The 13,931-nt window shown below is 36.5% G+C and overlaps 1 protein-coding gene across 1 annotated transcript in view; it reads left to right on the forward strand.

The window, feature by feature from the left end:
- The first annotated feature begins 6,702 nt into the window (after window positions 1-6,702).
- The window catches only part of WDR19 (WD repeat domain 19), a 91,377-nt gene continuing 84,148 nt past the window's right edge, over window positions 6,703-13,931 (forward strand). The window contains exons 1-4 of the mRNA XM_036254422.1: window positions 6,703-6,820; window positions 9,376-9,467; window positions 10,069-10,134; window positions 12,701-12,826. Coding sequence (XP_036110315.1) covers window positions 6,815-6,820; window positions 9,376-9,467; window positions 10,069-10,134; window positions 12,701-12,826 — 290 coding nt within the window. The 5' untranslated portion in view covers window positions 6,703-6,814. The remainder of the gene's footprint in view (window positions 6,821-9,375; window positions 9,468-10,068; window positions 10,135-12,700; window positions 12,827-13,931) is intronic.

Consider the following 13,931-nt stretch of genomic DNA (forward strand, 5'->3'; position numbering starts at 1 on the left):
AAGCCACCCAGTCTGTGGTATCTTGTTATAGTAACTGAACAGACTAAGACATTGTTATACCAAGAGCAAACTTTTCAAGCACCCTCAATCACTTTTCAGAGAGCCATTTATTCACATCGCAAATCATTCTTATCTGCTCAAGTATCTATGCGAGAATATTCTGCTGGCTTTATTTAGGATGTGCGAGATATTTAACTTATTTTAAAACAGCATACCATTCAGAGGTTTTCACTAATTTAGATAAGCTTTTCCCAAATTATAACAAATTAGTGAGGCTATATAGTCTTTTTGTAGAAGAATTGGAATATTTTTAACAAACGTTAATATATTTGTGATGTCTAAAATGAAAAGTAGCTTTTAAAAGCATGAACAAGAAGGTAAGTAATAAATGAGATAGGTTCTGACTGCTAGGAGAATTCAGAGGAAGAAGTATGATAACTAAAATAAGAAAAATGGGGTGCACTAACCAGTGAAGGTGGTTAGTGCACCCCAAATACTATATTAAGATTTGCAGACCACACATTAAACTGATTATGCACATGAAAACATTTCCAGAAATTAGTTCAATTTAGTCTAGCAAGCATCTGTTTAGTACCTACAAGGTACTGAAGGTGTTGTAGTACCTACAATACTACCAGGTATTGAAGAATGCAATAATTTTATTAACTGACTACCTAACATAACTTTATAATTCTTTTCTCCCACAGTTTTTGGTTGCCTACTTATTAATCACTGCTTCATGTGGAAACAATTTTGTAATATTTTCTGTAGAGAGAATAGAAAGGTAGAAAGGGAATTCACTTTCCTCTAGCATTTTTTTTTTTTTTTTGATAGTTTAGAAAAGCTTCTTTTAGCTGCATAACGCATTATTGGTAATGTTATGTAAATTTTTAGGATGGGGAAAAAACACATCAAGTTTCTCTCAGACATATTATTTCTCTTCTGCTTTCCCATACTTCTGTGCTTTCCCTACTTTTAGGACATACTTCTATCATGATACAATTCCTAGCCCTGCACCTTCATATCATGACCTAAGCCAGGACAGCTTGCAATAACTTAATTATACATAAAAGTGGGGGACTGAAAATTGACCACTGAATTTGCAATTAGCAGTTTATATAACGTAGGAGTTGTTGTGTCTTGGCAAATGTTTTAAAATGGACTCTCTGGGTGAGTGGGGGGGATGGGGGGAAATCTCTTGATTTGTAGCATTTGCCAACTTCAATCAGGTAAATACTCCCATAAGGTAACAATATTGAACTACCAATATGGCATCACTAAATGCAAAATTGGTAAGAGATGCGCACAATCAGCTTTCATGAGCCAGTGCTGTTGGGCCCCAACGCGCATCGAGAAGAGGGAATGAACGAGAGCTGGAGTGCACAGAGCTGAGTAAAACGGAGACGTGAGTGATTACTTTTTCCCAGAGAAAAATGAGGTATCTAAGAGAGGTCTGATGGGACTGTAATTTCATTGATTCACATCCCCAAAAGAATAATTCTATCTTATTTCTTTTTAAAGCATCTGAAAAGCTGTTAATTTTTTTCTAGTTCCAAAACCTTTTCACAGCCCAAAAGAAAAAGCCATAGCCATTAAGCAGTTCCTTCCCATTCCTCATTCCCCAGCTCCTGGCGAACACAAATCTGCTTTTTATTTCTATGGATTTACCTATTCTGAATTATTTCATATAAATAGAATCATTCAATTTGTGACTATGACAAGTTTCTTTCACTTAGCATATTTTCATAATTCATCCATGTCATAACATATAATGTATCAACACCTCTTTTCTTTCTATGGCCAAATAATACTCCATTGTATGGAATATTGGTTTTGTTCATTCATGGACATTTGAGTTGCTTCCACCTTTTGGCTAGTGTGAATAGTTGTAAACATACATGTGCAAGTATTTGAGTACCTGTTTCCGTTCTTTGGAGTATATAGTTAGGAGTGGAATTGCTGGGCCATTTGGTAATTCTCTAACTTTTTGAGGAACCGCCAAACTGGTTTCCAAAGCAACAGTCATTTCACATTATTGTGCATAGGGTTGTTGTTGATTGTTTTAAACTGTTTTTTCTTTATTGATTTTAGAGAGAGAGGAAGGGAGAAGGGGAGAGAGAGAGAAACATCAACAAGAGAGAACATCGACTGGCTCCTTCCTGCTTGCCCCCCACTGGGGATTGGGGCCCACAACCTGGGCACGTGCCCTGCCTGGGAATCGAACCAGTGACCTCTTGGTGCATGGGTCGATGCTCAATTCCTGAGCCACACCGGCTAAGCTTGTTGTTTGTTTTAAGAGAAGAAGCTATTTGCTTTCGGAAACAAAACAGGCTTTCCATTCGCTTCCTTGGACTTGGTATACTCTATAATAAATTGATGGTTCTCAACTCTGGCTGTGTACTACAGAGTTTGAAAGAAAAGGAATGAAGGAAGGAAAGGCAGGCAGGCAGGAAGGAAGGAGCCAGGCTCAATCTCTAGAAATTATTTCAATAAATCTGGGTTGAGCCTGAGCCACCCCAGGTGACTCCCAATTAATTCTAATAGCAGCCAGGATGGAGAATTATTCCGTGTGAACTTAGGGGAAGTAATGCAAAATTTTTCTCCTTGAAAATAGAAATCATTAAATTGTAATGGACCCAGAACTAATTTCAATTTCTTAATTTCCTTGGTTATTTGATTCATAGCCATGTATCTGCACCTAGAATTATGCTTGACACAGATATGGACAAAAATAATTGGCTTAATGTTGAATATCCAATTTTATTTTAGGCTTAAAATCAATGATTTATAATAGTAATTAATAATCTTTAAATGACATTAATATATTTAGCTACTGATATTAGTTAGGAGACCAAAAGAAAATATCTTCAATTTAGGATTCCTCTGATCAGATGTTATTTTTGAATGCACTCTCTTTCCCTAGTTAATAATTGTTATGCTTATTAGACTTTCTATATAATATTGGTAGGGAATTGTTTCCTCAAATGGCCATTGTTTTAAAGGCTGGAAGGTTGATAAATTAGAGGAAAAAATATAATCTTATATCAAATACTGGCATTTACTGGAAATATAGTGTGCAATTAGAAGCTCTCTATATTTATATCTATTTATTTTTCAAACCTGAATTCTACCTACATTTTCTAGTTTCTTAATCTTTAGTATTAAAGGTCATTATTTTCCATCCCCAACCCCATGTTCTTCTTTCTATTCACCTTGGAAAAATTCTCTTCTCTGTCTCTCTGTCTCTGAAAAAACATTTTTCTGATATTATTCCAAGTTATGCTTTTTTTTTTTTTCAGTATCTTTTTTACAAGCTTCATGCAGTCCTAACAGGTTTTTATAGCAGATTCCTACAAAAAATGATTTTCCCTAATGCCATACTTTTCCCAATAAATTATAGGTTTCTGAAGATCACCATAACAACAGATATTTATACCTAAATAAGCAATCAATTTGAAGATGTAGAACTGAAAAAAAAATAAATAACTGTACACTCTAGAATTACCCCCTTTCACAGGTTGTATATTGACTTGACTAACCCTTCAATGAATCTCTCCCAAACAAGCAGACACCAGATCCTTTCTCAGATGGATAGGCTTATTCTTTAACTTAAACTTTAGAATGGGAAAATGTACTGCAAAAGATTTAGCATTTAGATAAGTATACAGGCATTTCAAAAAATATAAATATTTCTAGAAGAATACCACAAATAAAACTATTTCCATTAATTTTCAAGCTCCATTATAGATAAGAGTGAAGCTGATAATTATCACTACAATAGCAATCATATAAAAATATATAAATGTATCAAATTAACATGTACACCTTACATCATGTTATATGTAAAATATATTTTATTTTATTTTTATTCTCACTCGAGGACATTTTTGCATTTATCTTCAGATAGAGCAGGAGGGAGAGGGGAAGAGAGAGAGAGAAACATCGATGTGAGAGAGACACATCGACTGGTTGCCACCAACACAACCCCAGCCAGGGCTGGGACCAAATGCAACCAAGGCATGTGCCCTTAGCGGGAACCAAACCTGGGACTCTTTGGTCCACAAGCCAGCACTCTAACCGCTTAACCAAACTGGCCAGGGCTAAAATATATTTTATTTAAAAAAAAAAAAAAGACATGAACAACAAAGCTGGGGACAGGGCATGGAGGGGGGGGGGGGAATCAGTGAGGGGAAAAGGAGAAATATCTGCAACAAAAATAAATTTTAAAAAAATCCAAGAATTAAAGTTAAAAAAAAGAAAAGAAAAATGAAGCTGAGAAAGTTAAATACATTATCTAAGTTACTAAGTTATTACTGGGTTCAGATCACCTTGTCTACATCCTCCACTCTACTTCATTACCTCTAAAATCCTTTCTTCTTTCTTATCTACCTACTGAAATTCTACGTATTCTATCAACCTAATGAGAAAAACAGGAATAATTTAAAACAGAAAACTATGCATTAATTAGGATTTCTGATTAATAGAAATGCCAAATGTTTCTCGAAGCTTAAAAGTAATAAACTGAAAAGTGACTTTCAGAAGACCCATCTAGGAAAAGATTTGTTGCTTTGTAAATTTAATCAACATAAAAAATACAGACTGATTTTAGTATAACACATGACAAAAAGCAAAGGGGATATCGAAAACAATTACGTAGAGATCAGTGGCCTCCGAGTATAATCCACAGAGAGGCATGGTCAGCATTGCCTGGGAGCCTGCTAGAAATGCAAATTCTCCATATCCACCTCAGAACTACTAAATCAGAGACTCTTGGGGTGGGGCTGGCAATCTGTGTTTCACCTGGCCTTCCAGGTGATTCTAATACACACTAACCATATCAGATACATACTAAAATTAGAGAACCAATGGTCTAAATGATTAAGCCCCAAAGTAGCAGATGGGACTTGAAGGAGAAAGAATGGACTGACTTGGTATGGGAAAACTAAAAACCATTTTATTAGGATTGTTGCTTTTCTATTACTTAGGACTGAGCAGCCTAATAAATGTGCTATATTTATTATCTGACCTGAATAAATGTATTATATGCATATACACACCATAGTTATAAATACATAGTAAAATTGGCATTCATAGGGACAAAAACTGAAAAGAAATATGCAAAAAAAACTGAAAAGACATGCAAAAAAAAATGTTGATAATGGGATTTTGTTTTTCTTTTTCTTTTTGAAAATAATTTCCCTCTAATCAAATTAGGTAGGTATTGTTATTCCCATTTTAGGCATGGGCGCACAAATTCAGAGGAGGAAATTGGCTCAAGGTCCAAGAACTAGTAAATGCCATGAACGGGTTTAAACTGGGAGTTTATGACCAAGTTCAATTCACTATTACACATGCAATCCTTAAGATAGTAATATTTTACAATAGAAACAGGTAAATATATAAACACATTATGAGGCAATCATAAAATAAAATCATTTGAAAAGTCCAAATGTGGTGCATAATACACATATTCAAATGTTAAATGTGCGATGGCCATTACCTGCCAACTTTGTTTAGTTACTAGGTTATTCAGAAAAATTATGTTCCCAAGCCTGGAAAGTTTCTCAGCCAATTTCTTGAAAGCATATTGAATTGACCATATGATGTAATTTTCATCACACTTAAGGTAAAAGTGAATGTTAAAAATGAAAAGATGACAGCACAATTTTATAATACAATAAAAAAAAATAACAGTGGGTACAACATATCAATAGGTTGTAACATTTATAAAAGGATGTCCACAGTAGCCAAGAAAAGGAAATAAAGACCATTCAGATTGCAGAGGAATAAGTAAAACTAGCTCTATTTCCAGATGTCTTATAATTGAATATAGAAAATTCCAAGGAATCCACTTAAAACTATTATTACAAATCAATGAGTTGAGCAAGTTTTCAGGATACAAGATAATATACAAAAATCAATTCCATTTCTCTACACTAGAAATAAATAATCCAAAGTGGAAATTTTAAAAAAAATTCCATGTATAATACCATCAAAAAATTTTTAAAATACTTACGAATAAATTTAACAAAATAAGAAAAAGATTTGTACACTGAAAATTACAAAATTTGTTTAAAGAAATTAAAAAAGAAAACAAATGTGAAGATATATCACATTGATGGATCAGGGAACTCCCCTCCCCCCCCACGCCCCCAAGCTTTAGGAAAAAGGCTTTCAGTCTTTCACCATTAAGTATGATGTTAGCTGTGTGGGGTTTTTTGTTTGTTTGTTTTGTAGACTATCTTTTCACTTTGAAGAGGTTACTCTCCATTCCTAGTGTTGTTTTTTTAAAATCATGACTCTGTGCTGAAACCACTCAAACCAGTTTCTTAAGAGTTTATTTTTCCTGCCCACTTTAGTTTGCCTATTAAGGTCTTGGAATAAACGACTTCTCACATCATACCCTTTCTAGCCCAGAAACCTGGAAGGGAAAAAAAGAGATGACACCTGGGCTCATTCAAGCCTTGCCCCTGAGCCTCCACCGGCTTCACATTAGTCGGAAGCCAAGATTTCCAAGGCACACAGAGCCCGCCTCCTCCAGGCGAGTCCCCAAGTCTTATCCAATCAGTGCCCAACCAGGAAGCCGAGACGCCGCAATGCCTCGCGACACTCAACTACTCCGGGCTCTGCATCCCGGGCGTCACGTGACCCATCCACGTCTTCTGCTCTCCGCGGAGGGCCTCCCGTCAGCTTGTGCTCGCTGATTGGCCACTGCTCGCTCGGTCTCCAGGGTGACCGGAACGCTGTGGCTTTCTTGGAGAAGACCAGGTGCGCCTGCGCACTTGCTAGATCCTGCGGCCGCTCTAGTCTAGAGATGAAGGTAAGTAACTTACAAACCCCGGGGGGGCGGAAAGACGGGACCACTGGCTCTTCCCGCCGCCTGCCAAGCGTCGTTTTCAGGATGGGGACGTGTGACTCCCGCTTTCTGAGTGCGTGGAGTGGGGAAGGGGGCGACCAGGCAGGGAGAGAATGGGGGCGCAGTTGAAGGAGCGAGGGGAAAGAAAATAGAAGAGAGAGGGAGGCCTCTTTTTCTGGAGTCGCTACTGGAGTTGAATCGGTGTGGGAAGAGGGAACCCCGTCACGGCCGGAAATGAGCGGACTGGATCTGAAGAGACCCCGAATTTCGCTGTGCGCAAGGAACGGGTCTGACTGTGTCTGCAGCGTCGCGGTGAAATCGACTTCTTCGGGTGTCACCAGCTGCCTTATTTCTTGGAGCAGAACCCCTGGCAACCTGTGCAAGTGACCAGCGCCTTAAACAGGGTGAAAAGCCTCCGAAGGAATCATCTCTAATTTTATTGCTTGTGATTGGTCCTGTTTATAGTTCATCTGGTGGCAAGTGTACAGTATTTACGGGAAAATCTGCACACGCGGGTTTAGACACTTAAGAGCGTCATTCTCTGCGCGCACAGTTTCCAGGCTTTGACTTCTCTTGACCCCACTCCTGGGTCACTGGCTGCAGCTCCTTCACCTTTCCGCTTTCTCAGAGCAATACTCGCCCGCGCCGCCCAGATCCGGCAAAGAAATGGAAAGCTCAATTTAAAATGTATAATGAACTAAACAAACTGCTGAACAAAATTAACCCAGAGACATGGAGGGTGGGGTACAGGATGACAAGCCTCAGAGGAGGGGGAGGTTTGTGGGGGAAGAGATAAACCACAGAACTTACATGCATGTATGCATGACCAATGAACATAGACAACAAATATGGGGATGGGGGTGGTGTCAGTGGGGGGAAAATGAGAAACCTCTGTAACAAAAACAAATTAATAAAATCAATAGATTAAACAAAAAATAATTATTTTATACGTCCTTATGCTTCCTCGTGGCTATTAGTGTGGAAATTGGAATTGATGGACCGGTAATCAAAAAATCACATTTCTAAAGCTCTTCACAGTTTATGAAGTATCTGAAGTGAGGTAATGTTGTTATTCCTGGTTTAAAGTTGAAAATTCTGAGCTTGAGGCAATTTAAGCGACTTACTTTAAACCCTACAGCTAATGTAAAAAGCACAATTTAAATCTTAATTTTCTGGTGGTGAAGTTAACACCATTTCCACTGCACTATATGTGGAGCGTCTGTATAGCTCCTTTGAAGAAAAATAATATGTAAGATCCTATGGAAGTCTACCATGAAGCTAATTAAATTCAAGTTTAAGGATCCTCGCTTGCATGAAAGTGTTGCAGGGCATTATAGTCACAAAATTGTAAAAGAAAGATGCTTTTATACTCTTTCTTTAAGGGTGTCTTCATGGTCCACAAAATTGGATGCACCTGTGGTTTTAGCACACCTCTGTTTCCAGTAGAGGTGGATTTCATTTCTTTAACATACAAAATACTTGCTGATTGGTGGTTAATTTTGAGTATTGGAAGAATCGTCACTGAGACTAGTAAGCCACCTGTAGTAGTATGTAAACTTCATATGTGTAGATATGGGCATCATTGTTTAATCTGTAATTTAACCTAATATTAAAATCTAATTTTTTTCATTCATGCTCTATGTTCTTAGATATTCTAGATCAGCACTGTTTGAGATAAACATGTGAACCAATATAATTAAAATTTTTTAATAGTCACATTAAAATATTTTTAAAAAACATAAAATTAATTTTAATATATTTTATTCAGTAAACTCAAAATACTATCATTTCAACATGTAATCAGTACAAAAATTATCAGTGAGATAGTTTGCATCCTCTTTTTAATAGTCTTTGAAATCCAATATGTATTTTATATTTATAGCACATTTAAATTTGGTCTACCCACATTTCAAGTCTTCATTAAAATTTCAAGTCCACATGTGGTTTGTGGCTTCCATAAGCACAGTTCTAGATTGTTTAAGTGAAAGGAAAATGATTTTTCAACTGATACTTTGTCCATCTAATAGCCAAATTAAACACACTTAATGGTGAATTAAATATAACTGATGGGTAAAGGAAGAAAATAATTTTGAACAAACTATCCATTCTTTATTTCTATCATTGTTAAGATTTTTTGAATAATAATTTTGTTAAATTTAATCCCAAAAATTCCATGCCACTGATAATTAGCTAAATTCCAGTTTAAATTATTTTAATCTTAAAACATGGAATGTATATATTTCTATAAAATTAATATTCAAAACTTTCAAAAGCAAAGAAGTTTTATAATAAACTCTCCCCTATATATTGAGGTCTATACTTTACAATCAGATTGTGAGTTTTTTTGTTTTGTTGATTGATTAGCCATTGTGTTACATTGTTGACTTCTTTTGGATAAGCTCTAACATAAGCCTTCACCATCCTGAATCCTACTGTTTTCATGATCATATTTTGACATCTTTTCTGACTAACCCTTAATTATGTTTTGTTTTGTTTTGTTTTGTTTTGTTTTGTTTTAGCGTGTTTTCTCGCTGCTTGAAAAGACTTGGCTTGGCACACCAATACAGTTTACTTGGCAAAAAACATCAGGAAACTATCTTGCAGTAACAGGGTAAGAAACCAGTGAATGTTTTATATAAATCATCCTGACTCCAAATGATTGTATGCCCACATAACCACACTATTTATTCAGTAGAAGTTGTTGTGAGATGGTTGTGTGGTGGGAAAAGTAATGTGTTCATCTCCATTAACATCAGATTTCATGGAACCTTTTCCCCAGTAAAACTTTTTAGATACAAATTCTGAAACTATGATAAGAGAACATTGAAAGCATTTGTATGGCAACTAAATTTTGCTGTTGATCCTTACCTGAGAATATTTTTTCCATTGATTTTTAGAGAGTGGAAGGGAGGGGGAAGGAGAAGAGAGAGAGAGAGAGAGAGAGAGAGAGAGAGAGAGAGGAAACATCAATGTGAAAGAGACACATTGATTGGTTGCCTCCCACACGAGCTGCAGTGAAGGCCAGGGATCAAACCTGCAACCCAGGTACATGCTTTTGACCAGGAATCGAATCCATGAGCCTGTGGTGTGTGGCCGATGCTATAACCATTGAGTAACACCAGCCAAGCTGGCAGCTAATTTTTTTTATATGCATAGAGAGAGAAAGAAAAAGAAACATTTAAATCATATTTTTGTGTTCCAATTGCTTGTAGAGCTGATCATACTGTGAAAATCTTTGATCGCCATGGTCAAAAAAGAAGTGAAATTAACTTATCTGGGTAAGTACAGAGATCAAAAATTTTTTCAAGCTTTGTTGCCTAAAAGATAAAGTATTATCTTAAAACCATAATCAAATAGAATTTTATAACACATATAACCTGTATCTTCTCTTTTGCTTTTTCCATTTGCAAAGGGTTTGATTTTTTTATACCCTAAGTAGTTAGTTAATGAAATGCATAGATAAGTAGCATACGAGTTAGAATTTAGAAACACCCATACATTCACAGGGAAGCTTATAAAAGCAGGATTAAAATGAGTTCATATTGTAAGAATTCTTATTTAATTATAAACATGCCTTAAATGTGTATAGGCAGACAGGATAAACCTGTATCACTATAGTGTCTCCTGTCTAACAAATTGTTGAAAAATAGTTACTTTCACATACTTCTTAAAAGACAAAAGCTTTATTTTATCTATATTCAGGAAATAACTCTAGAATACACTAAGCATAACTGAAGCATTTTATTTATTTATTTTTATCCTTACCTGAGGACATTTTTCCATATTTTGTTCAGATAGAGTGGGAGGGAGAAAGAGAGAGAAAGAAACATCGACGTGAAAGGGACACACAGAGTGGTTGCCACCCGCGCACAACCAACCAGGGCCGGGGACAAACTGCAACCGAGGTACGTGCCCTTAGCGGGAACCGAACCGTGGTCTCTCGGGACCGCGGGCCAACGCTCTAACCGCTGAACCAAACCAGCCAGGGCAACTTAAGCATTTTAAATGATTCAGTGTAATCATTACCTACATTAGTTATTTTTACTGGTAGTCTCAGTGGTATTAAGATGTATAGACGTTCTTACCTAAATGGTCTTACGCTGCTATGCTTGTAAAATCCATGTCTGCTTTCTGTAGTTGATTGCTACCACGTTTTCAACTCTCCAACAGCCTTTTCCAATTCCTGCTCTCCCCCACCCACCTGAGGCCACCATTTTGGTATTTCCCATTGCTCTTAACTGTTGCCCCTGGTTTCTATATTCTGGGAAACAGAGGTCAAAGCAGTTATAATTATTTCTAAAATAAAGTAGAGAGGCACTTAGTAAAAAACTTTTGAGTAAATTGTATGATCTTTATTACGTAAGCTCTGCAACATCTATTTTGGTTACACCGTTACCTTATTTTTTTACTTCTGAATTCTTTTGCTGTATTCATTACAGTTAAGTTTGACAGGACCTCCAGATAAATAAAATGCCATTATATATTGTCTTTAATTGACAGGTGATTTTAACAGTAATTTGAAAGCTTCCCTCTTCCATATTTCCCAAATCTTTAAAACTATTCCAGAAAATTTAGGTCCCAAGTCATATTTTAACAGTATGAAGAATAACTGAAATAATTCCCAGCTGTCTTAAATGTAAGTCTATGCAAGAACAAAGAGTGTCAAAATGAAAAATAGCGTCAGAGAAAACAGGTTCATCCCCAAGGAAGCTTTTAAATTACAATAAACATTTTGGAATAATTCTGAATATTAAGAAACATGCTAAACAGCATTTCCTATTTAGAACTATTTTATTATCTCTATTAAATCACTCTTCTCATTCCATTAAGATATAAAATGAAAATAACATTTCTTGCCCACTTCAGAATTCAGTCTCTTCACCATTTGTAATACTACATCTACCCAGTCTTGAATTCTTTTATTTTATTTTTTGTTAATCCTCACCTGAGGGTATTTTTCCATTAATTTTTAGATAGAGTGGAGGTGAGAGAGAGAAAGAAATAAACATTGATGTGAGAGAGACACATCGATTGGTTATCTACCAAAGGACCCTGACCAGGGACAGGGATCAAACCTGAAACCCAGGTACGTGCCCTTGACTGGGAATTGAATTCATGACCCTTCGGTCTGTGGGTCTATGTTCTAACTGCTGAGCGACACCAGCCAGGGCTCTTTTATACACAATTTATCTAAATATGACTTCATTACATCTCAGGACCTTCTTTTTCTTTCTGTAAATCTAAAGTAACCTTTCAGCCCAGCCAGTGTGGCTCAGTAGTTGAGCATCAACCCCTACACCAGGAGGTTGCTGGTTTGATTCCCAGTCAGGGCACGTGCTCTGGTTGTAGGCCCAATCCCCAGTGGGGGGCATACAGGAGGCAGTCAGTCGATGTTCTATCTGTCTCTCCCTCTCCCTTCCTCTTTCTCTAAAGTCAATAAAGAAAAATAGTTAAAGTAACCTTACATAAGCTGATCAAATCACTCCTTGATTCCAGATGGGATGTATTTGTAGAGGCATTTGATGAGTGGGTTTTACCAAATGCCAGGTTCTTTAGAGGATCCAATAAAATCTAACTTATTAGGTATAATTATATTTAATACAGCATTTGAAAATGATATTTAAAATAGAGTTAAAATTTTTTCCATCCCCTCAACAACAACAAAAATGTTAGTAGTATCCAAGCAGTGAAGAGTGAGTTGTATTTCTCACTTTAGAACTTTTATAACCTATTCAGGATGGCTTGAATGGTCTGGTGGCAGACAAAAATCACAAATAGGTATTTAAATTTCTTTCCTGTACTTTAAAAATATGTATAGTGATGTTTTGCTCTCTTTCTTAAAAGTAACTGTGTTGCTATGGATTGGGATAAAGATGGCGATATCCTAGCAGTGGTTGCTGAGAAGTCTAGCTGCATTTATCTATGGGATGCCAACACAAATAAAACCAGCCAGTTAGACAGTGGCATCAGGTAAGAACAACTTTTCTTTTTTAAATCTTCACTTAGAAATAGGATTATTTGTAGGTTTGATGTTAACAATACTTAGTACTTTCAATATAAGGATACATTGATGAATTATTTCCTTATAAAAGAAAAAGTTTATTTCTTTTTTTGTTATATATAGTCCTATTGATTTTGCCCATTAATTAGAATATGCTTTTTATAATTGTAGACTGTAAATAGTTTCTTAAAAAGTTGTTTTTGATGAAACAGACCACAAAGTCCAAAGATGAAATAAAACATATTTGGGAAAATCTGGAGATGGGATTGACTGCAGGCATGACTGGATCTAGGGGTTCTGATGGTGCATTTAAGAATATCTCTTGGCTCTTCCTTTCTCCATTTTGCTCATCCTATGTCAGACATTCTCCACGGCTACTGGCTAGAGGCTTATATCCTTCTTCACAGAAAGTTATGCCAGAGAAAAGAGTGTGTTCCCATCACATCACCAGTGTCCACTCAGTTCCTCAAAAAGTCTCTGAGTGGAGTAGGCAGGGCCATGGAATTAATAATTCCACCAAGTGAAGGGTGGGTGAGGGTGGACCGTTCTCAAATGGAAAAAATCCTAGGCAGACAGAATAAACTGCTAAAATAGAAACCATTTTCCCATTGGAAAAGAAAAACTTGTCAGTATTTATAACTTAAACTGCAATTTTGACCTTGGACAAGTTCCTTAACCTCTCTCTAAGCCTCAGTTTTTTCATCTATAATGTAATGGGTATAAAAGTAATATCTGCCTCTTGGCATCATGTGGCCCACAGGCGGGCAAGAAGAGAGCACACACATACCATAGCATTAGTTTATACATTCCCAGTTTATTTTCCAAGGAATAACAACCCAGAGGAAGCAAGATGGCCATGCAGAACAGGACCAACATAACCTTAGCACAGTTTCCCTTGACCCACCAGTGATACACAAGGCATTCATCCGCAGGTGATACTGTCTGCCCAATGTAAAGTCTTGCTAGGTCTTAGAACCTTCATTTTTACCCTGTCCTTTTACATTTGGGTATACGTACCTTTTCAGAAAGAGTTTACACACTCTTTATGCTTCCATTCAAGAGAATGTTTATACA

The sequence above is a fragment of the Molossus molossus genome, unplaced genomic scaffold (genome assembly GCF_014108415.1).
Source record: "Molossus molossus isolate mMolMol1 unplaced genomic scaffold, mMolMol1.p scaffold_m16_p_1, whole genome shotgun sequence".
Taxonomy (NCBI): domain Eukaryota; kingdom Metazoa; phylum Chordata; class Mammalia; order Chiroptera; family Molossidae; genus Molossus; species Molossus molossus.